This window comes from Sarcophilus harrisii, chromosome 3 (assembly GCF_902635505.1).
Source record: "Sarcophilus harrisii chromosome 3, mSarHar1.11, whole genome shotgun sequence".
Lineage (NCBI taxonomy): Eukaryota > Metazoa > Chordata > Mammalia > Dasyuromorphia > Dasyuridae > Sarcophilus > Sarcophilus harrisii.
Window position 1 is genome coordinate 571,799,718 of NC_045428.1, and position 27,243 is coordinate 571,826,960.

The window sequence follows — 27,243 nt, forward strand, 5'->3', positions numbered from 1 at the left end:
ACGTGGCCTCGGCCTGGAAGCGGGAGGGGCCGCCGGCCCGCGTCACGTGACGGGGGACCCGCCACGCTTACGGCGCCGCCATGTTATCGGCGAAAGGGCGGGGCTTGAGCCGAAGTGGGAGGAGAAAGGGAAAACAGGGCGGTGCTCCTGGGGGAGGGGGCGGGCTCCTTCTTCCTCCCCGCCCCGACCTGCGGGCTCTTTAGCCTCCCTCCCACCTCCCACGGTCATGGCTACAGTGGCGGCGCGAGACTGCGGACTGCGAGAGAGGTGAGGCCCGTCCGGCAGGGAGGAGGCAGCGGGGCAGGGGGATGGGGAGGATGCCCTACCCGGCCCCGTCCTCGCCGGATCCCACTCCACCCCCACTCGGGGCTTGCCCCCCACGATCCCCTCCAGCCTCTCCCCGTGCCCGTCTCCCCGCGATCCCTAACCTCGCCCCTGTACCTTTCTCCCCACGATCCCCCCTCATCCCCATACTTTTCTCCCCACGATCCTCTCCAGCCTCTCCCCGTGCCCGTCTCCCCGCGATCCCTAAGCTCGCCCCCGTGCCCGTCTCCCCGCGATCCCTAACCTCGCCCCTGTGCTTGTCTCCCTCCGATCCCCTCCAGCTGCTCCCTAGTGTTTATCTTCCCACGATCCTCCCTCTCCCCCATTTTTCCCCGATCCCCCCAGTATCTCGTTTGGTCTCCGGATTCCTAACCCCGCCCCTTCGTCTCCCTCGATCCTCCAGTGTCCCTAGGATCTTCCCGATCCTCCTTCCCCACTTTCCCCCGATCCCCCAGTCCCCGTCCCTCTCCCCGGATCCCAAGTGCCCGTGCCCGTCTCCCCGGATCCCTAACCTGCCCCTGGCTTTTTCCGATCCTCCGTGTCCCTGGATCTTCCCCGATCCTTTCCCCTCCCCAGATCCCCCGCCCTATCCTCGTCCCTCTTGATTTTGCCCCTGTCTTTCCCTCGTCCCTCCCAGTGTCCCTAGGTTTTCCCAGTCCTCCCTTCCCCCAATTTTTCCCCAGATCCCCCCAGTTTTCGGGGTCTCCCCCGATTCTTAACTCCCCCTGTGTTTCTCCTGATCCCCTTCAGTCTCCCTAGGGTTTGTCTTCCCACGATCCTCCCTCATCCCCATACTTTTCTCCCCAAAACTTCTCAGCCTCATCCTCCAGTTCCCTGTGGCCCCCGGATCCCTTTGCCCTTTTTTTTCCCTCCGTTCCCCAGGCCCTAGGGTTTTGGTTTTCCCTATCCTCCTCATCCCCATATTTTTCCCTCCGTCCCCCAGCCTCTCCCTGGCCTCACCTCCCTGTCTTTCCCCAGGTTGTTTCGGGATCCTCCCCCACCCGGCTTGTCTCCCCATGGTCCCCCAGCGTAGCCTCTGGGGCTTGGCCCCTCTACCGGGCACCCCACTCCTTCCTACCCTTGCCTGTCCTCCCCCTTGGTGTCCCCCCCGATCCCCCCCCCCCTTTTTCCAGAGCCAGCCCCCCCGCCACCCCCCCCAGGCTGCTCCTCCCCCCCACCCCCCAGTGCGTCTGGGGGGCCATCTCTCTCCTTCCATCGGCTCCCCCCACGGTGCCCCTGCCCATACAGACCCTTCACAGGGACCTGGGGGTTCTGACTGGCCCTCCTGCTCCCGCACTCTTGGGCTCCCGGAGCCGCTCCTGGGCTGCCCCTCCTTCCCAGCCCCCTCTCCTCGTGCTAGTGTTTTCTGCTAACTGCCTGATCGATTTATCTACTGACAAAAGACTGTGGCTTAGACTGTGCTCCCAGAGAACAGAGACTCTTTTGGCCCTTTTTTATCCTCTGCACTTAGTGCTGTGCGTAGGGCCTCCTTGGCTCTTAATAAATACTTGTTGACTGATTTGGGAAAAGGATGAGCATTGGTGTGATACACACTAGGTGCCAAGCTCCATGCCGAGTATCCTGAGCCTGATCTCTTCTGATCCCCCTCCCACAACCTTGAGACCGGGCTGTTCTTGCTGAGGTGAGCAGATTTCAGTGACTTGCCTAGGGTCACGACAGCTGTCTGAGTGTTGAGGCTAGATCTGAATTCAGCTCTCTCTGCCCGGTACCCAGTGGCTCTGTCTGAACCGTGCAGCTAGGTTTTCTGTGTTATCCATTATCAACTGCCCTGAAAAGCCTGGAACACGGCCCACTCCACCGGGGTTTGTGAGAGCCCCGCTCTGCCTTGTCCCAGTGCCCCCGTGTTCCTCCTCTCAGTCCCAAGCAAGGCAGCTGGCATTGGCTTCTCATTTTTGTGGAGCCGGAGAGCGTGGGGATGTGTACATTTACCCCCACGTGACCGTGCTCTCACCCTTATCTTCGCATTGCTCTTGGCACCCAAAAGTTATTAAAACCTGCTGGGTTTGTGGTCTCATAAGCCAGGTTCCTCTCCTGGCACCTGGCAGTGGGCTTTAGCTCTCTGCTGTAAGTCCCCAGCTACCTGGCTCATCCCGCATGAGGAGAGGTGCCCATAGAAATTCAAATTACACACGTGGGGGTGTGTGCTAGAGCCAGCTCATCACCTCAGAGCCAATTGTTAAAGGGAAATACTACCAATTAGGGCTTGAATTACTGCTTTATTGACTTCTAGATTCAAGAAAGTGATGAAGAAAATGCTGAAATGTAAAAGTATGTTGTGGATGCATTTTTTAAAAGAGCTGGTTGTTAAACATTTACCAGCACAACCCTGTACATAGTGCTATTTTGGGACATGGCTTTGGTACCATTCATGATGCAACTTTGCACATTTCCCAAGGGAATACTTGCACATAAGCCTTTATGCAAAGCTGGGTGAGCCGAGGTAATGTCTAGTTGGGAGGGAGGGAAGCTCTTTCTACTTTGTATCATCGTTTATTGAGAGGTACCAAATATGGGAGTTAAGTCAACAAGCATTTATTTATTAAGTACCTACTATGTGCCAGGTGTTAGACTTACAAGGAGAGGCAAATCTGATTCCAGAGAAGTTTTTTTTTTCCCCCATTTGGAAAAGCTGATTATGAGTCTGTGGGGAGATAATTCAAAGGGTTCAGTCAGTGTTAGATGAAAGCTGACTCCTGGAAAGCCCTGTTTGCAATAGTGCACATTTGTAAAACATGATAAGGATTGGTGCTTTCCTAACAACAGTCTTGTAAGGTTGGATTGAAGGATGGGAGCAGAGGCAGGTGCAAAACTCAGCACTTCCCTAAGCACTCCCTGAGACTCCTTCCCACTGTGAAAACAGCAACTAGTTAGGTGATCCCCTCCTGGGGTGATCACCCCATCTCTGCTTCGAATTTTTCCCTCAGCTCTCAGTCAGTCTGACTGAGAGCCTTAGCTTTCCACACCCATCTTCAGCTATGAGTTCTTAGGGCCTGCACCCTGTCCATGTTGCCTTTTTCAGGTGTGTAAGTCTAGTATCTCCAATTAAATTGACCACAGGGATCTTATTTGTGGTTGCTGTGATGCTTCAGGAGGGCTTTATACATAGTTGATATTCAACCCCTGTAAATAAGTCACAGATTCTTGAGTCTGGAAAGTTTTCTGGCTTATCTATTCTCAATGCCCTCCCCATTATTCCCAACAAATTCTGGCTTAGTTTTCTGAGAAACTCACTCCCTGTTCTACTTCTACTGCTCGAATTAGGAAGGTTTTCCTCAGGTCTGGCTGAAATCTGTCTGCAGTCCCTGACTTGTGGCCACACTTAGGCAAAAATCCTGGATCTCAGGCGCAGTGTGCCAACATTTACTGAGCACTGGTTAAATCAACAAATCAGCAGGCGGCTATTAGTCCGTTACTGTGGGCCAGGTACTGTGGCTTGCGCTCGGGTACCGGGACAGTCCCAAAGTGCCCTAAACCAAGACTCTGGTGGCTCCACGAAGGCCTGTGGCTGGGCGCCTTGTCTCCGATTCTATCCCCCCTCCCCACCCCCCATCATTCCAAGAAATGGCAAATGTTTCTTGGAAACGAGAAGGGCCAACCCGGCTGCTTCCTCCTCCACGGATGGAGCGGCTGCCCCCGGCCTTAAGGAGCCTTCTCTCGGGCTCGGCAGCCCGCGGGGCCCCACCACATGCCTTTCCCCCGGAGGTTTCTCCTCTTCCTCGCCCCTCCCCCTCCTCTCCTGGCTTCAGCCCCGCCCCTCCCCTCCTGCCCCCTCCCCCTCGGGCTTGGCTCTAGCTTGGAGCTCTTCCTTTGTCACTGCTCCGCCCCGGCCGGCCCAGCTCAGCTGGAAGGACTGTCTCCCCGCTCCTTGCCCATCGCTGTCCCGGCTGAGCTGCCATACATGTCACATCCCAGAGCCAGGGTCCCGCCGCACGGGCACGGCTGTTGGTCCCCGGGAAGGGGGTCCCGGCGGACCGGCAGCGTGCGCCTCTCCGTTCCCCCTTCCATCAGGTAGCTGGACTGTGCAGCCTGAGCCTCGGTCCGCGGGCTTTCGCGGACTGCGGAGTAATGGTCTGGGGGGTAGTTTTTTTCCGGGGGGTGTCTGAGGGGAGGATAAGAAAGGGCGCGCGGGTGATGGAGCCGGGGGAGCAGCACCGAGCGGGGGGCACGGAGACAGGGTCGGACACGGCTCCAGCTTCGGAGGACAGTGTCAGCGCCTCCCTCCCATCCCCTGTCTCCTGAAGGGAAAATTCAGTGCCCTCCTTGGCTGACCTCGCTTCCTCTCGGGTGTCAGGGGTCCTTCCCGGCCCTCGGTGACCTCCACGTGCTCCGTCTCCTTCCCGTCTCCAGCTGCAGGAATCCGGCCATGGTGAGCGAAGGCAGGGCGAGCGGCTTCTCGGAGGGCAGCAGCAGCGGCAGCGAAGGCTCCCTAGACGGCTCCCGCTGTCCCACCCCCGTGCTGGACGCTGAGCGACACGAGCGCCTGCGGGAGAAGATGCACCGGAGGATGGAATCGGGCGACAAGTGGTTCTCCCTGGAGTTCTTCCCTCCGCGGACTGCGCAGGGAGCCGTCAACCTCATCTCTAGGTGAGCTGAGGCCTTAGGGGCTGCACTGGCCCGGCCTCTTCTAGTCTGCCCCGTAGCCATGAGGGAGGAAGGCAGGTGAGCTGAGGCGTATCCTCCCTGTTTGCAAGCTAAGAGCTTTCGTTGACTTGCTCCGGCCACAATCTCAGGAGGAACTTGGAATTTTCATTGAGCTAATTCGTGACTTGGAAGATGTTTTCAATGAACTAGAAAATCACATTGACTTCTGTATCTATCATAAATGATGTCTGTCAAATCTTGAAATTTCTACTCTTTAAAAAAACGTTAGGGGCAGCTAGGTGGCGCAGTGATAGAGCACCAGCCCTGAGGAGGACCTGATGAGGATTCAAATTTAACCTCAGACACCTAACACTTCCTAGCTGTGTGACCCTGGGCAAGTCACTTAACCCCAATTGCCTCAGGGAAAACAAAAACAAAACTTTATAAATTGTACTTCTGTGTGCCATATACATTTTGCCTTTCTAACAGATAATATTCCAAGTTATTAAAGTTTAAAGGCACAAAGAATTCATTAAGATTTATAAAAAGTTTTCCTTGTTATTTAGCTCAGGAACTTTGGGGTGCCAGTTCAGTGGTATCTTTAGATCTAGGCAATCCGGGCTTGGGAGGGGCAATGGATTGGGTAAGGGGAGTAGCATATTGTGATTGCAGCACTGCTTCTGTGCACAAGGGGACTTCTAATTCATTCTGGCTGAGCTGGATGAATTCTCTTTTTCCCTCCCTGGGATGGTCTCTGGGATCTCATTCCTGCTCTAGGGAGTCCCCTCCCTTTGCCCTAAGCTAGTATGGAATCTATGTGAGAACTCAAAAGGTCTGTGCAAATACAAGGTGACAGCGGTATCATCATCCTTGCTATTACCATCCCAAATCCCGTGTAGACAGTGCCTGTGGGAAAATGATGGGTCGATGCATGAAGGGCTACTTCCAGGGACCTTCTCCCCCAAAAAATACCCCCACAGGTTTGACCGCATGGGGGCAGGTGGCCCCCTCTTTGTGGACGTAACCTGGCACCCGGCAGGGGATCCTGGCTCAGACAAGGAGACTTCATCCATGATTATCGCCAACACAGCTGTAGACTACTGTGGCCTGGAGACGGTCCTGCACATGACCTGCTGTCACCAGACCCAGGAAGAGATTACCGGCCACCTGCACAAGGCCAAGAGGCTGGGCCTAAAGAATATCTTGGCATTGCGAGGAGGTAAGAAGCCAGCTCCATCTGCCCTGGCTCTCTGGGACACGAGTGGAACTAGAGTTCTCAGCCCAAGTCTTCCTCTTCTCCCCGTCAGGGTTATTTATCATACCCTGAAAGTCCAGAGCATCTGAGGCCCGTACAGAGCATGCTCAGGTGCTGTCCCTGCTAGTAGCATTGCCAGGGCAGTACTGACGGTGAGGTATACGAGGCATGTATAGACATAGAGCAGGGGTCAATGTTCAGAGCATCGGGACAGACCAGGAGGTACCTGGTATTCCTTCGTCCTAGCAACTACCCACCTCAATGCCCAATTCCCCACTGATCCTGATTCTTCACCATCAGGAGGTGAATTCTGGTACTTTGACCCAAATAAGAGAATAGCAAGTGTGCCCTGGGTGCTTTTTCTTTGAGAAAGAACTCAAGTCTTTATGCTTTCTCTACCACCCTGGAGTAGAAGGTCCTGTTCCAAATTTGCTAGAGTGTGAGAACTTGTAAGTTGGGTTACACATCAGGGAAAGGATTTATTTTTGAAAAAAGACAGCTTGTAGTTAAAAAAAAAAAAAAGGCAAAAAGCATAGGATTTGGGTCAAGCTTGAGTCTTGGCTGTCTTCCTACTGCCTGGGTGACTGTGCCCAAGAACCAAGAGAGTTGGAGCTGATGACAGGTGGAAGGTCAGGGGAGGGTTAGGAAGAAAAGGCCCAGGTTCTTTAGAACTGAATCAGTGCTGAGGGCATGGGGTCTGGTCACCTAAGAAGTCAGAAGGCTGCTAGAACAGAATGCCTTTAGCTGAAGCTCAGTGGTAACAGCTTCTCTACCAACCTTGCAGATCCCATTGGTGATGAGTGGGAGGAAGAAGAAAATGGCTTCAGCCATGCCGTGGACCTGGTGAAACACATCCGCAGTGAGTTTGGTGACTACTTTGACATCTGTGTAGCAGGTGAGTCCATGGCCCCTAGGACAGATGGGGGAGACAGGGGGAACTTACTGAGCAGAGCCCTGACCTGGCTCTGACATGGAGGGCCTGGGAACGGGCATGGGGGCAAGTTGTGGTGCTGTCATTCTGCTATCTCTTCTTCCCCAGGGGTGTTTTTATTTCCTCCTCTTTCACACTCACTGTCCCTGGAACTTCCTGGTCCATCCTCTGCGGCCATGAGCTCCCGGAAGCTTTTGGCTTTCAATCAAACCTTCTGCTACTTCCAGACTCTTCCCATTTGAAGGGCCCATCTCTGAACCATATGCAGTCTGAGGTGCACAGCTTATAATGTCAGTCATTTCCCATCATTGTTATCCTGCCTCGGTATCACTGAGGCTCCTCAGGTGATCAGAAAGCTGTGCAGAAAAGTTCTGTCTCCTGATGGGCCAGGTTTGCTAGCATCTTGGATGAGTAAGGAAGCTTAGAGGCCATTCAGTCCAGCCTACTCTAGTAGCCTCTCTCCCCGCCTTATGATCAGACCATCGGCCCCTCCACTGGAACATTTGCCAGCCCTGATGGGCACTGCGGCTTTGGAGGCAACCCTCCATTTTGAGGCAGCTCAGTTGTACTTGGAAGTTCTTGTGTTGACCTGAAATAGAAAGAAAGGGATGGATGGGAGAAAGTAGAATGGATAGAATTCTTGAACTGGAGATGGAAGGAATCCCCAAAGCACGGAGTCTAATCCCTCCTTTATAGTTGAGGAAGCTAAAGGTCAGAGGGGCTAAGTGACTTTTCCATGTTTAGTATCTGCATGAGGCAGGATTGTATTCTCCGGCTCTATATCCCATCGCCTCTCTGAAGTTAGGGAGGAAACATCAAGGATGGGAGCCTCAGTGACTTAGAAGGGGGGTAGTGAAGTCTGGAGAAAAGCTGGTTTTAGGGGGGATCGAATTCAGGTTGAATTTGAGATCCCTTGGTCCCACCTCCCTAGAGCTCTTCAGATACAGGTTGAGGGGTCGTAGCTGAGACTGCTGTCAGACATGGTGAGACCAGATGGCTCTGAGCTCCCTGCCCATGCTGGGATGCTAGATTCTAGGGCAGGAGGCTAAAATCTGCCTTTTGGAAAAACAAAGTAAGTCCCAGCATCTAGCACTGCCCCTGGTACGTAGAACACATCCAGTAAAAGTGCATCATATTTGCATGTACCTAATAAAGAAATCAGAAAACATCAAAATGACAAACCTTTAAACACTAGGAAAAACTAAACTTATTTCCTTCAAATAGTTTTCTCACAAATTCTTCTCTGTTACCTTCTTCAATCCCCTCATGGTGATCTGGAAATGATCCTTTGTGTGGGAAACTCTAGCCTGGATTCTAGGTGGGACTAAGTGATTTCTGAGGACTGATGATGCTGTGGCTCCCCTGATTGGGGGAGAGCACCTCCTCATTAGCTTCCCCACTGGTAGGTTACCCCAAGGGTCACCCAGAAGCGGCAAGCTTTGAGGAGGACCTTCAGCACCTGAAGGAGAAGGTGTCTGCGGGAGCCGACTTCATCATCACGCAGCTCTTCTTCCAGGCGGACACCTTTTTAAATTTCACCAAAGCCTGTGCAGCCATAGGCATCACGTGCCCCATCCTCCCAGGAATCTTCCCCATCCAGGTGAGTGCCCACAGGGCCTTCGGTGCCAGCCGGACACACAGGGCTGGGGGGGCTTTGTTCCTTTATTGCTGTTGTGAGAGGCAGTCGGGGTTAGGGTGACATGCCCAGGGTCACATAGCTAGTGAGTATTGGTGTCTGAGGCTGGATTTGAACTCAGGTCCTGTCTCCAGGGCCCCACCTGGCTGCCCAAGACAAGGACTCTTTGATGGCCAAAACATTTGCTTTGTCCCATACCTTGGCCCCTTCATCTACAGGCAGAGGGATGGCTCAGTGGGGAGAGCGCTGGGCCTGGGGACTGGAAGCTGGCCTCTGACACTGACTAGCTGTGGGACCCCGGCCATGTGCCTCTGCTTCCTCAGGCCTTGTTGGCCTGCTTCCCAGGACTTGTTGTAAGAATCAGATGAATCATGTTTAGGGAAAAACAGCAGCAGCAACAAAGAAGAACCTAGTGCCTGGCACACAGAAGGTGCTTAATAAATGCTCATTTCCTTCCTTCTTTCCTTCCTTCCTCCTCCCTTCCTTCCTCCCTTCCTTTCCTCCTTCCTCCCTCCCTCCCTTCCTCCCTCCCTTTCCTCTTTCCTCCCTACCTTCCTCCCTCCTTCCCTCCCTCCCTCCCTCCCTGCCCTGCCTCCCTCCCTCCCTCCCTCCCTCCTCCCCTTTCCTCCCTTCCTTTCCTTCCTTCCTTCCTTCCTTTCCTTCCTTCCTTCCCTCCCTCACCTTCCCCTCCTCCTTTACCTCCCCTCCTTCCTTCCCTTCCCCTTCCTTCCCTCCTTCCCTCCTTCCTTTTCCTTCACTTCCTTCCTTCCTTCCCTTCCTTCTTCCTTCCCTTCCTTCTTCCCTCTTCCTTCCTTCCCCTCCTTCCCTTCCTTCCCTCCTTCCCTCCTTCCCCTCCTTCCCCACTCCCTTCCCCTCATATCATATAGAACAAGAAAGCCCAACCTACAGAAAACTGAAACCCCATAAACAACAAAAGTACCCCTACCAACACATGAAAGATACCTCTATTTCCTAAACAACAACTTTAAAATGTAACTCTACATGCAAAGAAACCTCCACCGTCATTATAAATACAGCACAAATATTATCAACCATACTGCAACCAAATAAAACAAACTAATATCCCAACTGAATCTCCCAACTCTAAAATACTGCAAAACACAGAACACACTTCTTAACCAACAGCCAAAATACGCCAAAACACAAAAACAATTGCCATACACCAAACTTCTCCCAACTCCCTCAAAATAAAACAAAAGTAAAACTGCAGAAAACATTCACAACCCCTACTCCCACTCCCTAACTGGCCAAACTCTCTCTCACTTTAAATACACGAGAATCAAAAACATGTCAAACCCACTCAAGAACAACGATACACGCCATCACCACTCCCAGCATAATCACTTGTCGCCATATACCACCGAAAACTACTGGCAATGCTCCAATCCCAACACTCACTACTACCCTCAACTTGGGAAATTGCTTACCGTAAGTACTGGGCTGAAACATGGAAACGAAATCCGTGAAAAGGAACAAAAGTAAGAACAAGGAACAAAAGAAAGCAAGAAAGATAAAAGTAAAACACTCACTGCATTCATTACTCTCCTAAACTGAAATGGCAAAAAATAAACCACCAAAACAACCTAAACAATTAAACTAAATCTTATACCTTAATGGCGCACATCACATAGAAACTGCAAGGCACTAACAACCCCAACCCCTGTTAATCTCTCACTCCCTTCCAAGCATCCCTCTACACCATGACATCACACCACCACCCCAAACACTCCGTCCCGAGATAACCCCATCTTAAACACCAAACCCAAAACCATCTACAACATGCAAAACCTAGAACCATTCCCAACACTAATGCATTAAGCTCAGAAAAAACACTAAGTCTTACACCCCACCCAAACCTTTCAAAATTCAAGAAAAAAAACACAAGTATTTCTCACTTTAAAAATTCCCTGAAACAAAAACTAAGTGAAAACACCCTCTGACAAGAAATTACCCCAAACACACTACCAACTCCAAGTATTCCAAAATAACACTCCATACTCAAAACACACCACCACTTTGAAACACTACACTGAAAAACACCACACAAAAAATATAAAAGCAACCAATAACATCTTCATATTCACCCACCCTACCTGTCTGAAACCAGCAAAACAAAAGCCGTAAAAACCACCCACTCCCCACACCCCTGCCACCATCAACTCCAAGCATCAAAACTCTTTCACAACACTACTCTCTGCATCCAACACACTCTCCCACAAGCAAAATAATCCAAAACACCGCAGAAAAACTGCAAAACACTCCCTACTGGCTACTCACCCCAGAAAAACCCCTAAAACAGCATACCCCTCCCCCCTAACTTAAACCCCTACTGCTTACTATAACCACTATACTAATACCACATCTCTACTCCAGAAACTCCCAATCTACAAACACTCCCTTACAAACACAGCCACATAACACTTTAAGGTAACCTCTCCCTGTAGCAAATGCCTTTCGCTTATGCCCAAAACCAAAACACTTTAGAAAAAACAATCCCAATTTTAGACATAGCAAAACTTTAACTTTACCTAGAACATCTAATTTTAAAACTTCAAGCCAGAAAACTATAATAAAACTCAAAATCCCCAAAGAATAAAAGTAAACCCGCAAGAAAAACCCCACAGAATACGTAGAACCTAAACTGCAAAACACAAGAAAAAGAATAATCAAACAAGCCAAACCAAAAGAAGGAAAGAAAGAAAGGAAAATCTAAAACAAACCAAATACGAAAACCATCCAATATCCACTGTCTACAGCAAAACCAATACTAAACACTTAAAAAAAAACCACTAGATCCCCAACAACAAAAAATGCTAACAACCTAGAAAATTTCAAGTAAAATGAAAAAACAAGACCAGAAAAATAGTAAAACTTCCTAGAGAATAGAACACAAAAGCACTACCAAAAGCAAAAGGCAAATATACTAAAACATGCAGAAAAAGTGAAAACACACAAACACTAAAAGTAAGTAAAATCCCAAAATACAAACTTAGTACCACTTCCATCCCTACCCTAAGCACCCCATCACCTACCCAACTACCGTAACCTACCTTAGAAACAGCAGCCCTCTAACACCAAAACAACCTAATGAAAAAGAAAACACAGAAAAGTAAAACCAGAAAACATCCCTCACATAACTCAACAACATCACCCAGAAAACATCCACAACCCCACCATGGCTTTAAAACCCCCCAGCAGCAACTCATCTCTTCAAGCCCAAAAACCCTGGCCAACTCCAAACTCCAATACTAAACACTACAACAGAAAACATAACATTTCCCTAAACTTTCTTCCCTCCCCTTAATCCCTTGCTCCAGAAACAAAACAATGCTTAGAAAAATACACACAAAATAACACTGAATACCAAATCCAAATTCCCCTAACTAATATTTACTCGCCCACATAACCACTTGGTCCACACACAAACCTCAATTTCCCTCCCCTCTGCTTATAGTAAAACATCTTCCTATCACCTATAACTCACATTCTTGCCGAGAACAAGTACTCACAATATTGAAGATACGGTGAAACCCCACCTCCCCAAACATATTGAGAATAAAAAAACAGAGAACTTAAAAGTAAACTAAAAGTAACTATCACAAAACCTCACTAAAATTGTCTGCTCTGTCCCCTAAGCACTAATCGCTTTCCTCCCTTATTCCCAAACTCTTCAATCCCATTTTCTTCCCTAGTACCCCTCCCCAACTAAAACCATCCACGTACTCCCAACCCTCAGCTCCCCCCTTCACTTGCTTCTCCCTGCAGTAGCAACTTCCATACCTCTGGTAATTTCAAGTATTTGGCCCCAAACACCAAAATTTCCAAAACCATGTAACCCCAACCTCCTCCCCACCCTATCTAAAATTCTCCACCTCCAATGGCAATACGCCCTTCTTACTCCAAATGCCAATACAACTCCAATCCAATACCACATTGCTCCAACATCCAAAATACCGTGCTTGCCCTACCCATACCCACAAACGAAAAATCCCCTCATTTCTCCCCCAATCCCTACCACATCCTTTTTACTTCTTCCCACGAAAGCCCAGAAACATCACCGCCCCAACCTCAACAATACAACCTAAAGCATCTTCCCTGGCAGAAATCATCAACCACAATGTTGAATCCTACTCGCTTCATAAAACCCTCAGTAATCCCCACCCCACACCCATCTCACCGTTTTAACTCTTTTGCACTCACAATCGCTGGCCGCCCTCTGCAAAACTGGCAGACCGGACATCCGAGGTGAGGAGCTCTGACTCCGCTTGGGGAGAGGGTGACCTGAGAAGCTGGGAAAACTTGTCTGCAGTCACTTTAAACTGACCTACCTTCCCAGCCAGTCCGGTTCCTGTTTTTTTTTTTTTTTTTGGTTTTTTTTTTTTTTGTTTTGTTTTGTTTTGTTTTGTTTTGTTTTTAAACAATGGCTTTTTATTTTCCCAAATACATGCAAGGCAAAGATAGTTTTCAACACCCATCCACCCTTGCAAAATCTTGTGTTCCAAATGTTTCTCCCTCCCTCCCCGGCTCCCCCTATCCCAGACATCATGTTAAACGTGCAATTCTTCTAGCCATATTTCCACATTTATCGCCACGTTCCTTGGGCTGCCAGGGCCTCCCTTTCTGCTCAAGTGGCATTTTGAGAAGGGGAGTTTACTCCTTAGCTGAGGCTCTCTGGGCTCTCAGCCATCTTGCCAAGTGGGGGATGGGAGGGAAGGGGCAATGAAGAAGAGGAGGGATGTCGGGCTCCGGCCCTGCCCCTTGTCCAGCCCCAGCCCGGCTCCCACTGACCTTGCCTCTGTGTGTCTAGGATGAGGCCTTTGCCCTGTGGATTGAGCAATGGGGGAAACTGTATGAAGAGGAATCCCCCTCGCGGATGATCATCCAGTATATCCACGACAACTATCACCTGGTCAACCTAGTGGATAACGAGTTCCCCTTGGACAACTGTTTGTGGCAGGTCCTAGAAGACACCTTTGAGCTCCTCAGCCGGCCTGACCCTCAGTGAGAGACGGGGAAGCTCAGGGAATCGTCCCCATTGCCCTCCTCAGCCTGACTCCTGAGCTCCCCAGGCTCCTCTCCCCCCACTCCCCTCCTTCGAGGATTCTCCAGTGTTCTCTTCTCCATCCCATCCCATCACCCTCGCCCTGGCTCCCATCACTCCCCCAGGGGGGGCAGCTGACTGGTCACCCCTCTGTGCTTGGATTTGCCCTGAGTCTGTTCCGCACTATCAAGGCCTGTGGGATTTCCCCCACACTCTACGTATACTATTTCCCCCTTTTGTTGGGGAGTGACTCCGTCCTGCAACATCCCTGCTCCAGGCCGTGGAGAGCCAGTGGCTCAGTTCTCCTGGGGAGGGGAAGTGAGCCTGAACACAGGGCTGGAGTGCTGGCCTTCCAAAGAACTGGCCACAAGCAGGGTCAGTCCCAGACGTGCCTGGAAATGCCCCGCCTCCTCCCAGGGATGCTGGGCTTTGCCTCGGTTTCCCCATCTGTGAAAGCAGAGCTCAGCAGGAACTCTTCTGCCTCCCATGGAGCAATGCTTCCCTTCCCCTGGAGCCTTGTTCGAGGCTGCCATATTTACTGGCATTTTTACTTTCTGGACTGGCCGGAAACTCCCAAGGTGGACTCTCCCTCTCGCCTTCTGGATTCCAGGACTGGCTCTCTGCACTACACTAACCTCATAAGCTGCTTTGTTTCCAGACTCCCCTTCTGAAACAAAACGCCTTATGGGGTTTCAAGCTACTCCAAAGCATTTATAGGGGCCCTTTTTCCTCTTCAGGGGTCTTAGAAGGTAGAGGAGGAGAAGAGCTATGACCCTGGAGGGCAAAGGGGTCAGTGCTAGACCAAAAGGAGCCGGTCACGTGGCTGGGAAGCTTTGGGGCCCCTCATTTCCTTCCCTGCTGGGCCCGCCAGCATTCTCTCAGGGGGCCTTTTGACCGACCCTGGCTGATATCTGCTGCTTTTTTTATACCTCTTTATCTACTATGCTCAGGTCTGACCCGCTCCTTCCTCTCCTCGTTTGTCTCGTGTGTGAATGAATATCAGCAACTAGCACTTTCCATGACACTTGGGTCAATCGTGCAATCTGGCAGCTACAGGGTTAAGGGCCTCTCTCCATCCTCCCCACTCCCATTCCACCCCCTCCCCTTCTAGAGCTGAGATCAGCTGTCTTAGAGCCTGTGCTAGGTCAGCAGAAAGAAACCCTAGCTAGGGAGGAAAGGGGGGTGGACAGAAGGAAACTTGCAGCAAAGCAGAACCTGGGAAGGGTGACCCCCCAGTTCCAGCCAGCACCGACCCTGGAGGTGGGAGCTCCCCAGATCACAGCGGGGGGACTTTGGTGGTCGTTTTAGACCAATGGCCTACACAGGATCCCCTTAGAGCATCCCAAGTTCTGCTTACAAGCCCAGGCCACTTGGAAGCCTCTGTCTCGGCTGCAGTCGCCCAGCCTTTGGGGCGAGTTTAAATCTGCCTGGAGCCAGCTCTTCTCTCCTCTCCCCCCCTCTGAGGCGCATTCCTTCTCTCCATAAAAGCATTTGAAGGTAGTTATGTTCTGGATCCCCAAGTTTTGGGTTTTTTCTATCACATGGCAAGTTTCTGGTCCCCTCCGGTTAAAGGTCACACCTATAAACTGAAATATATTGCTCCAAATCTGGCCCAGAGTAGGCTGGGCCCTCCAATGCAGGGCACAGATTCAACCTAGAAGAAGACTGGGAAAGGAATAGTACTTTATTGTCTGTCAAAGGCAGGGTTTCTGCCCCGAGGCTATTTTTCATTAAAACTTTATCAGATGAGTTTGCTGGACTTTCTTTGTCGGCCCTGGTGGGTAGAATGGGATGGGGGCAGGGCTGGACTTCTTCCCCTGACAGAGACGGCTGAGCAGGTCCTGCCCCCCACTCCTACGGGCTGTGACTAATGGGATACGACGCTGGCCCCTGATCCCTGGCCCGTGCTCCCTTTCCCGGGCACCCGGGCTGCCCAGCGCTGGTACCATCTTCCAAAGGCCTGAAACCAAGGGCAGAAGGGTAATGGGGAATGAAATCCTATCTTTAGATAGTTCTGTCCCTGGCTCCCTGCCCAGCCTCAGGGTCAGACTGTCCATGCTAAGAGGAGGCAACAGCTGTCCTTGAGTTCTAGCCCTTCCCCCTTAGGAAATCTAAATAAAATGCCCCTCCACCCTTGAGAAGGCAGCGGGCCAAGGCAGAATGCATTAACCCAGAATATCTGGGGAAACATGGAGGAAAACTGCTCAGGATGGCATGGGCCCGGGAAGGGGGGCGCCGGCTCCCACTAGCCAGACAGCTGGAATGGGGATGGGGAGAAGGGCTGGGAGGACCTGCAGAACTTTTCTGGACAAGGGCAATCTTGGGTGACGTCTGAGGAGAGAAGTTGGGGCTTGAAATTCAAAAGTTTCTTCTGAACTCCTTTAACAAACGCAACAGAAGCGAACGTCCCTCTGGGACGCGTTGGGATGGGGCAAAGGGCAGCAGGTCTGCAGGGGAACAGTCCCGGGAGAGGAGAAGCTAGGGTCCCACCGCAGGCCTAGAAGCACCTGCGTCCTTGGTCCGAGGGTCATCACCTGGTTGTCATGGGTACCTGAGAGAGGACTCTGTGGTCTTCTCGCAAACACAGAGCCGCCTGAAGCTGCAGCCACCGCCTGCGCCACATCCTCCAGCCCCATTCCAGCCGCCGCTGCCTAACCTGTACGAGGGCAACATGAGGTCAGGAGGAAGGCTCACCTGGGGGAGTCACCTGGGCGAATCCTGATCTAGCAGTTCTAGGGAGCACGGGCAGGGATGAGAGGAGTCCCAGCAGGTGCAAAAGGCCTGTGGCATCCCAACAGAACCTATTTGGTACCTTTAAAGACTAGAAGTAGAAAGGGGAATACGTTTTTGCCCGCCTGCACGTGGATTATCCATTTCAAATTGGGGAGGGAAGAGGGAAAGAATTTGGCACTCATAATTTTAAAATAAATATAAATATTGTTTTTACATGCAATTGGGGGAAATAAAATTAAAAACACACAAAAAACTGGAATTGGAGCTGGCCGGCCTAAAATAAATGATGCTGGGTCCCTTCTGATTTATGATGCTATAATTCAATGATCCTTTCCACCAAGGCTCACCAATGTCCGAGCCAGCTGCTCTGATCCCTGAGCTCCTATCCAGCATTGCCAGACTTCCGCCAGCCTCCTCCTCCTTTGCTGGCCATGGAACCTTTGAAGCAATACCTTGTGTCTCCACCTCTGGAGGTACTTTCTCCTGGCAAGAAAGTCTCTTGTCAAGGCCCCATGCCTACGTCCAAATGTTGGCTTCCATGAATTGTTTTTTATTTTGAAGAAAGGCCTCCTGGAGAGGAGTATCTCCACTAAGGAAATTCAAAATAAAAACAAAAGGCAGCAAGAAACCTTTCCAAAATAAAAAAACAAACTTAAAACAAGGGGTTGATGTCTAAGATTTCCTTTAGTTTTAAATTGATCAGTTTGTGGACAGGGTTCTACTCTTGGTCTTGCCATATCCTCCATTTTAATAAGCAAGTTGCCTTGTCTAAGGCTCTAATTTCCCCAGGATAGTGAAGGACCTTGAGTTTATGCCATAGGAAGAAGTGTTAGAAGATTTGGGGATGTTTAGCATTGAGAGGAACGGGAAAAAGCTAGGAACACTTTCCTGACAATGAGATCTACCCAAAAAGGAAAGTTAATTCTAGAGCCAGTAGAGGCCATCCAGTCCAGCTTCCTCATGCTACAGATGAAAAAAATTGAGCCTGGCCCAGAGTCTCACAGGTTAAGAACCAAAGGTAGAATTTGAACCCAGCTTCTCGGAACACAGAACCCGTCTGCTTTCCACTGTTTCATAAGGAGTGAGCTCTCCCTCATTGTTTGGCCTTTAAATAAAGACTTAGGGAATGGCTTTGTTGTAAAGAGGATCCTTGATTGAACTAGATGGTTTCCAAGTAAAATTCTGGGGTTCTAGGGGACATGCTCTTACTCTAGCCATGTTTCCTCCAGCACCACTGCTCTCGGGCGTCCTCTGCTCCTGGGGATCCGGACCGACCGGGCGCTGCCTGCTGGTTCTCTAGGAGCCTTCCCCAGCTTCTCCTGGCTGGTCCGTCTACAGTGGAGAGGCAAACACGGGAAAGAAGGCAGCAGAAAGTTCTGCTTTGGGCCACCTGGGAAGAGAAGGTAAGCAGGGGAAGGAATCAGGGGCAGAGCGCCAGTGACCAACTCCTACTTTGGCTCCAACTACAGAACAAAGATTGCCACCGACTTTCAGCAAATAGGGTTTATTTAATTGAACAACAGAGATAACAGAAATCATGGTAAGACTGGATGAAGAAACTGAGGGACATTTTGCCCAGTGAGGAGCAGACCCGAGGTGCTCGGTAATTTCCTCAATTATTTGAATTATCCCTTTTCTGCTGGTCCCCAGAGGGTGGGACTATGAACTGTGGTTGAAGTTTGCAAAAAAATAAGAAGAAGAAGAAGAAAGCAACCAAAGCAATTAAAACTTGAAATATTCTGGGATAGAACCAAGACCTTTGGGATTGGAGTGAGAGAATATGGGTTTAAATCCTGGATCTTCCATTTTGAGCAAGCTACTTCCCTGTCCTGGGCCTCAGTTTCCTCATCTGTAACATGGAGGGACTGGACCAGATGACCTCCAAGGACCCTTTTGGCTCTAAGTCTATGAACCTGGGGAGATAACTTGGCTACTGCAGGGTTTCTTCTTGTCCTGGGCCAGGAAGGCCCTTGTCCAGTAGTTGCTGGCCTGAGAGAAATCAGAAAGGGAAGGGGAAACCTTATCTGAGGGGACCTTGAGCACAGGCCAGGGAGCGGATCACTGGACATAGCTGGGCAGGGATGTCACAGAGAAGGCCTCTGAGGTCCTGTCCACCTCTGGGGGTCTACACAAACCTCTCTGGATAATTCATAAAGTGGGGAAGGTCTTCCTGGCTGCTTAGAGGCAGCTGGTACAGTGAAGAGTGCTGGGTCTGGAGTCAGAAGAACCTGAGTTCAGATCCAGTTTTAGCTGCTAGTTGTGTGACCATGGAAATGACATTTAACCACTGCTTCCTTCGGTTTCCCTACCTGTAAAATGGGACAATAGCTCTTTTTCCCAATACTCCTCATTGTAAGGAGGATCATATGAGATGATAATTGTAACATGCTCAGCACAGTGCCTGGTATGTTACCAAAAAGACATCACTATGTTAGAATTGAGTTCCAGTATGTCCAACTGTGGCTGATCAGACCCAAATGAGCTTGGAACGCTCTGCCACAGGTCGGACACAAGTAGTCCCTATGAACATCTGGGGAGCTTCTCTAACTTTGCACATCTCTCATTTCTTCTAAGCTAACTCCATTCTGTTTTATACACACAGCCCCTTCTCTGCTGAGGGTACGTCGTGCTGGACAGTCCTGTGCCAGTATCTCCCATGACATATAATCAATTCTTTTTTTTCCCCCCTGAGGAAATTGGGGTTAAGTGACTTGCCCAGGGTCACACAGCTAGGAAGTGTGAAGTGTCTGAGTCCAGATTTGAACTTAGATCCTCTTGACTTTGGGGCTGGTGCTCCTATCTACTGCACCACCCAGCTGCCTCAATCAATTCTAAAGTTCTTAAGTGAGACTATGAGAGTATCCTTGTATACTTTAGCTGACCACCTCATAGTACTTGCTGTCCATAGAATAATCATTTTGGCAAGCATACATTTGACATTCAAACAATAGGACCAATAGGAGTTGTGGGCTCTGCAGAGTTGGAGTACTTGGTCACTTAATTTGAGAAAGGGTCTCCATGTCTGATACCTTCTCCTGCTAGGACTCAAGTTATGTCAGAATTGGGTTGCCCAGAAGTTAATCAGTGAAGTCCATCAGTTTCACACTGGCTGGCTTGTCCTGAGTCTGGACGATGGACCTGGGAAACCTGGGCAGTGTTCCAGCGCCATGCCAGGAAACTGAACCACTTTCTGGTCTGTAGTAAATGCTACATAAACTTTAGCTATTATTAGCTAAATCACATAGTGATTCTATGTCATTGGTCAGCTGTCTGCCTCAGTTTCCATAGCTGTAAGATAGCTATTATTACTCTGTGTCATTTTCTGCCTCGGTTTCCATAACTGAAAGAGAGCTATTATTATTGATTCTGTGTCATTTGTCTGCTGTCTGCCTCGGTTTCCACAACTGTAAAATAAAGATAACTGCCCACCTTCCAGAGCTATTGTGAAGATCACTTAGCACAGTGCCTGGTATATAGCAGCTACTTAATAAATGCTTCTTCCTTTCCTCTTCCAGAGAGAATCAAAACCTAAGCCAGAGCAGCCCTCCTTACCCAGAATTGCTAACATCTTCCTCTGTCCAATGTGGCTGTGGGATTTCCTCTTGTCTGGAGCCAAGGCTGTGGCCCTCGTCCAGTAGTTGCCGGCCTGAGAGAAAGCAGAGAGGGAGGGGAAACCTTAACTGAGGGAACCTCTGAGCCCAGGCCAGGGAGCAGCATCAACTGGACTTATGCCAGCCTGACCAGACTGAACTCACCGAGGAGCAAGGGAGTGACAGAGTCAGGTGTAGGACCTCAGACGTTTATTGAACATCTGCTCTAGGACTCAGTTTCCCCATCTGTTAAATGAGGGAATTCCTTGCTCTTGGGGGTCAGAGCAAACCAGTTCGGGTGTTTCCCTCTTGCCCCCAATAGCAGGGCCCCAAAGTTTACATAGTGGGGATGGTTCAAGTTCCATAATCCAGACCTGTGTCTCTCTGGGACACTAAGGGAAGCCTGGCAGGGAGCCAGCGGATGATCTGAGGCAATCTCCTTTCATCTCCTCTCTAGCCAGAGTGTGAGGTTTCTAAATCCCAGGGGCTTCCATTTTTTCTCTCTGGGGGGTGGGGTGGAACCTGCTAGTGTGCTTTGCTAGTGTCAGGGTATAAGAGGAAATGGCCTGGAGCCAGGAAGGAGAAACCCTGATTCTAGACCTTAATTCTAACTGAAATAATGTTTAAATATTTTAATTTTTAATTTTTAAAACTGAATAAGTATTTTAAAATATTTATTGACTTAATATTAACGGAGGATAATAAAGTGCTTAGCATAGTGCCTGGCACATAGTAGGTGCTACATAAATGCTGGCTAACCGTGGTGACTTCAAGTCATTGAATAGGATTCAATATGGTGGTGCAGTAAAAAGAGATCTAGATTTGGCGTTAAGATCACCTGGATTCAAATCCCTGCCTCTGCCATTTCCTACCTGTGTGACCTTCCATCTCAAAATCTAGGATCTCATAATCCCCTAGAGCCTCAGTTTCCCTACCTGTAAAATGGACACAGTAAAACCCAAAGCTTTCTCTCTCCTTATTTGTAGAGAAGGGAAACTATGGGTATGGAACACTGATTATACCTGCAAGGCTCTGTCAATGTGTTGCTTAGTTTGGCAGAGTTATTATTCCTCATTTTTTAAAAATCTTACTTAAAAGGAGAGTTCTCTGGTTTGAAGGGTGGGGGAGAGTCAGAAATTAAGATGATGTAAAGGCAAGCTATTTTAATAAAAACAAAAAAAAGTAACAAAAAAGCTGCTTTGTAAACAGAACAAATACAGATGAAATGGAGCAAAACCCACTGGTGATATCCAATTTTTCCAGCCGCTCATGTGTAAATTTTCCAAATTAATCATGTCACCTTTTCAAATGTCTGGCTTTCTTTTAACCCTTTTGAATAGAAACCTTTCTAAAGATATTTCACGTTACTAAACCTTCCACACATTTCAGAGTTGGAGAGGAACTCAGGTATGATCTAGTCTAGTTTTTCATTTGACAGATGAGGAAACCGAGTCACAAGGAGGGTTATATGTGTATCTAAGATTATGTAAAAAGTGGCCAAGGTGGGATTAAAACTCAGATCTTTTGCTTCCCAATCTAGCACCTTTCCCACTTTGTCAATCTTCTGTGGTGTCAAAGGTTAAGGCATACAGGTCAATGGAACTATAATTCAGCTAGCCATACCCCTACAATCCAAGATGTTCCTTCCCAGCCTCACCTGCTGGCGTTGAGTGTCGGGATCTGCACCCAGGACGTGGTTTCCTCTGAAGGCCAGTCTCTGGGGGTGCAGGACACTGGGTCTGGTGCCCACAAAGGTGCCCTCCTTGTCCTTGGTCAGCTGATGCCTCGGCATCCCTGTGGGCAGTGCTGCATCCTGGTGGGCCCAGGGAGAGCTCAGGAGACCCTGCTGCCTGGAGCGGGGGATCTGATTCCCAGCTGTCCTCCAGTCCTGTCCCTGAGGGTCGGTCAACTCAACTGGGTCAGTGAGGATCCTGGGAAAGAGGGTACCCCGAGAAGGAATCATTCCCCTTTCTGTCTGTATCCCCTCCAAAGCAGGACCTAAGATGGTAGTGGAAGGCTGTCCACTAGTCCTTGAGGGTCCACTGGCAGCCCTGCCCCGTCCCTGGGTGGCAGTGAGGAACAAAGGCTGCCCTCAGCTCCTACCTCCTCTGGATGGCTCAAAGGGTCCATAACCTGACCCAGAAGTTTAGAGTGGTCAATACTAAATGACGCCAGGCTTGGAAATGGCTAGAAAACAAGGGCAAGAATTTGTCTGAAAAAGAGCTGGAGTTTTCAGTGAACTACAAGCTCAGGACAACTCAATAGTCAGTCTGACATGGCTGTCCATAGACAATAATCATAAGCCACCGGGCTTGATGGCCAGGGAGGTGAGTAAAGGGAGTAGACCAGTGGGCATGAGGTCACAGCCAACACACGGATGGTCCAGAGTAGGTCCTTGTGCCACTGTGGGGCCTGATGATGATAAATCCTGTTCTCCAGGTGGAGGAAACTGGGGCGTATTGATCACATTTCCCCTTTTCTTTTACCTTCACAACTCTATGGGAGGCTCCTGCCCCAGGCTTCTTTAAGTTCCCTCTCCCACCTCCCGCGGCCTGATTTCCAGCACAAGTTAGAAAGGTGTGTGTTCTGCCCTGCCAAGACTATGGGGGAAGCGCTTCAGACACCGAATGGCAGAATGTGGGAGCTGGAAGGAGCCTGGGAGCCCACCCGGACCGGGACAGCAGTCCCAGCAAACAGTCATCCAACCCCAAAGCTTGATGACCTCTCGAGAAGGGGAACTCCCAACCTTCCCATTTTGTCCCATTTGGGGACAGTTTTGACAGTTAGAAAGTTGCTCCTTGTATTGAGCTAAAAACCTCAGCAACTTCCACCAAACTTTAAAAAAAATTAATGTCAAAATAAAGAAAATATTTTAAAAAATACAAATAACACAGTAAAATACCCATTCTACAACTGACTCCAGTCCCACAGATGTGGGCTGGGTACCAATATCTCCCTGGAGCTTCAGTCCCACAACACTAACCTAGGGGACCTAAGGGACATTTCCAGCTGAGTTTCCCATTGGCATCTCAAACTCGAATATAAAACAGAATCATTATCTTTCCCTCAAAGCCAGCAAATATTTACTAAGCACCTCCCTATTGTATGTCCTTGCTTAATATGTCTACTTCTGTTCAGGGTCCCACCATCCTCCTAGTGACTCCAGGTCTCAGCCTTGGAGTAACTCCCCCTTCCCATTCAGAGCATAACCAATCAGTCGCCAAGTCAGGTCAGTTCCCATCTCACATCCATCGTTTTCTATTCACTCAACTACAACCACCAGGAAGCTCCAGGGCTAGTAGCTTCAAGGACCTCTAGGATTAAATACAAAGCCTTCAGTCAATTAAAGCCCCTCATGATCCGGCTCCAGCCTATCTTTCCTGCTTTATTCCCAAATATCTTCCCTTCAGGGTAGTAAGATGGTGCAGCGGTTAGAACAGGAAGTAGTTCAAATTCTGTTGGTGATCCTGGGCAGATGATTTCATGTCTTGGAATGCCTCAGTTTCCTCAACTGTAAAAAGGATACTAATAGCACGTACATCACGAGGATTGAGTGAGATAATTGTAAAGCACTTAGCACAGACCTGGCACATGGTAGGCACTTATTAAATGCTTGTTTCCTTCTTTTCCTTAGCCCATTTTATGATGCATTACTTACTTTCCTCTTGTTTCCCTTAAAGCTCCACTCAAGGTTTGCTTTTCACAGGATATCTTTCCTGATCCACCCAGTGTCCAGTAAACCTCCAATTTCCTCATTTTTTCTTATCTCTTAATTGCAGTTAACTGCATTTAGACTCTTGTTTCTATCTTTCTATCCCCAATGCTTAGTAAATTTAAAAAAAAAAACCTAGACCTGTGATCTTTGACCCAGATACTGGCCTCTTGGCCGATCCCCATACAAGGCACTCCATCTCCAGACTCCAGACATTCTCCCCTTAATCCCCCATGCTTGGAAGTCTCTCTCTTTATCCCCACCTTCAGCTTCCCAGGCTTCCCTCAGGTCCCAGGACCTTTAACTCTAGTGCCTTCCCTCTGATTTAGTTCCATCCAGTGAATCCTGACTGTAGATTGTACAGAGCTGTTTGCAGGGGACTTCCTCCATTAGACTGGAATCTCTTTGAGGGTAAGAAATGTCTTTTGTCTTTCTTTCTATTCCCAGAATTTAGGGTAGTATCTGTCATAAAACTGGTGCTTAATAAATGCTGACTGACTATAGGGAGCTCCCAGGGAGGCAGATCCTCACCTGCTGTGGTCATTGGTCCCACAGTTGGTGATGGCTGTATCAGCAAGAAGGCAATGGGCTTACCCAGGATCTCACAGCCAGGAGTTGTCAGAGGAGGGACTCAGGACCTGATTCTCCATTTTAAGACCTGCTTTCTCTTCACTGTGCCATGTGGGTATGCAACAGGTATCTAATAAGTGGATGTTGATTGAATGACCAGGGCAGAAACCTAGACACCATGCTAATCTTACTGTGGCCTAAGATTCCATTCGCTTTTGGTAGGCTACAGAACAAAAACATCCCCCAATAAGCTTTGCAAAGGGCTTTACATGTACTCACTCATTTGATCCTGCTGTTATTATCCCCATTTTACAGATCAGGAAAACTGAGTCTGAGAGAAATTCATTAACCTGTCCAGGCTAATAAGTAGGTGAGGCAGGATTTGAATTCAGGGATTTAGGTCCATCCACTGGATTGAGCCGCCTCTTAAGTCACATACATGAAACTTTTTTGTTTAAGCCAAACGTATCGCTGCCCAGGATACCCAAACCTAGCGGCAGGAGATGGCCCTTGTCTGCCTGGACGCCTGGAGAGGCCATCCCCCAGATGCCGTCCTCTGTAGGATGTGGGTCTTATGTTGAACCCACTGGGGACCCAGCTCCTGTAGGGACTGCTGACCCGGAGGAAAGAATCCTCCATGTGGGAGGGCAGGAATCCTGCCCAGGACTCCCTCCAGGAATAAGCGAGACCTGGATTTCCTGGAATGGGAGACCCCGGGGTCATGGTATCTTGTTCCCGGGGTCCAGTGACCCTCACTTGAAGGCAGGAGCCGAAGGAATTCTGAGAGGGGGGCTGGCTTCAAAGTGGGGGAAGCTTTGCTCTTCTGTTTGTCTGAGGATCTCCCAAGTCCCATTCCACCCCTACCCATCACCCACTTTTTTGCAGACTCCTTGGAGAAGTCAAAGCTCTCCTCACGGGGCCCAAGGGCTCAGAGCTCAGAGCTGCCACCATTTCTTCTTTCTTAAAAATGAAGATTCAGGCCTAGAGACTTACCCATGGTCACGCAGGGAAAAAACTGCAAAATCGGCATTTCAAACAGGTCTTGGCGCGGATTCCACTCTACTTTCTACAGTATCTTAAAGCCTTCCATTCCCACCTACCACTACACACTCCTCATCTCTTTCTGCTATTCTTTATCATCCCTTTATCTCAGTCTGTCCCCAAGCCTCCTTCTCCACCCTTCTCTGACAGGCCCCACGGGGCTCACACGTATCTATTCTTTTCCTCCAAACCCTCCAGTGTTTCTGTTTTAGTGTTGTCATCATTATTTTGCTATATTCACCTTCTTGTATATTAAACTACTATATACTACATCATATTACTATATATTATAGCATATTGCTGTACACTAAATCATAATGCTATATACTACAGTATATTACTATATACATCATGCTACTATATACTATATCATCTTACTATATACTAGTCTATTACTATATATATTATTATATATATCATGCTACTATATAGCCCCTTATGTTACTATATACTATAGTATGTTACATATACTACATCATATTACTATATGCTATAGTGTATTACTATATGTTACCTTGTATTACTATATGCTACTTCATGTTACTATATAGTATAGTACTGCATACTACCTTATATTACCATAGACTACATCATATTACTATATGCTACAGTGTATATGTCACCTTGTATTGCTATATGTTATCTTGTATTACTCTATGCTACTTCAAGTTACTATATAGTATAGTATATTACTGTATACTACCTTATATTAATATAGACTACATCATATTACTATATGTTACCTTGTATTACTATATGTTATCTTGTATTACCATATGCTACTTCATGTTACTATACAGTATAGTATAGTATATTACTGCATACTACCTTATATTACTATAGACTACATCATATATATTATATCATATATATATTATATCATGTTACTATATCCTATACTATATTACTATAGACTATATCATATTACTATATATCTCAAATTACTATATACTACTTCATATTACTATATCCTATATTACTATAAATTACAGCTGATTAAATTACAGCTGATAAATTATTACTGATCCAGTATATTACTATAGACTGCATGATTTTACTATATTCTATATCATATCACTATATATATCATGTTATTATACACTCCCTCATATTACTATATACTATAATATATTACTATATACATCATACTACTATATACTACAGTATATTCTAATATACTATATCATAATACTATATATACATCATGTTACTACATAATATATCATTTAAAGTACAATATATTATTATATATCATATTATATCATTATAGTATACTATTTGTTATATCATTTTACTATAAACTATAGTCTATTTCTATATACTACCTCATATTATTATATACTCATTGTATTACTACACACTATATCAGAGCTTCTTAAACTTTTTTCATTCACAACCCTTGGGTGATAAACCAAGAGATTTTTATGCAACCCTGGCTATAGAGGTATATAAAATAGATATATAAATCAAACATTTACTTATAATAAACCATAAAGAAGTTTATTTAAAACAATTCTTTGTTATACATATGTTACCATTTATTAAAGATGAAAGCTAATTTGCATATTAATGAAATGGATGTGCTTGTTTATTTTTATGTAAAAAATTAAATCTTGGCAGACTATTGGATAATTTTTGGCAGAAAATTTAATAATTTAATATTTGATAATTTCACGACCCCCTACATTTAGGTATGTGTCCCCATATGAAATTACGGCCCACAACTTAAAAAGCTTTGTACTATATTACTCTATGTTATAATATTATATGTCATATTACTATATATT

At 48.0% G+C, this 27,243-nt stretch overlaps 2 protein-coding genes across 2 annotated transcripts in view; one reads left to right on the top strand and one right to left on the bottom strand.

Moving 5' to 3' along the window:
- Positions 1-11: 11 nt before the first annotated feature.
- Positions 12-15,559, top strand: MTHFR (methylenetetrahydrofolate reductase). Its single transcript, XM_031961551.1, has 7 exons — positions 12-267; positions 4,693-4,929; positions 5,907-6,145; positions 6,966-7,076; positions 8,519-8,807; positions 10,047-10,197; positions 13,577-15,559. The coding sequence occupies exons 1-7, from the start codon at positions 227-229 to the stop codon at positions 13,772-13,774; spliced, it is 1,266 nt and encodes a 421-aa protein (XP_031817411.1). The 5' UTR covers positions 12-226; the 3' UTR covers positions 13,775-15,559.
- Positions 15,560-15,654: 95 nt separating this feature from the next.
- C3H1orf167 (chromosome 3 C1orf167 homolog) overlaps positions 15,655-27,243 on the bottom strand; it is a 50,448-nt gene continuing 38,859 nt past the window's right edge. The window contains 9 exon segments of the mRNA XM_031961552.1: positions 15,655-15,770; positions 16,362-16,466; positions 16,891-17,026; positions 17,753-17,933; positions 20,096-20,189; positions 21,791-22,064; positions 22,237-22,320; positions 22,601-22,607; positions 24,911-25,342. Coding sequence (XP_031817412.1) covers positions 15,678-15,770; positions 16,362-16,466; positions 16,891-17,026; positions 17,753-17,933; positions 20,096-20,189; positions 21,791-22,064; positions 22,237-22,320; positions 22,601-22,607; positions 24,911-25,342 — 1,406 coding nt within the window. The 3' untranslated portion in view covers positions 15,655-15,677.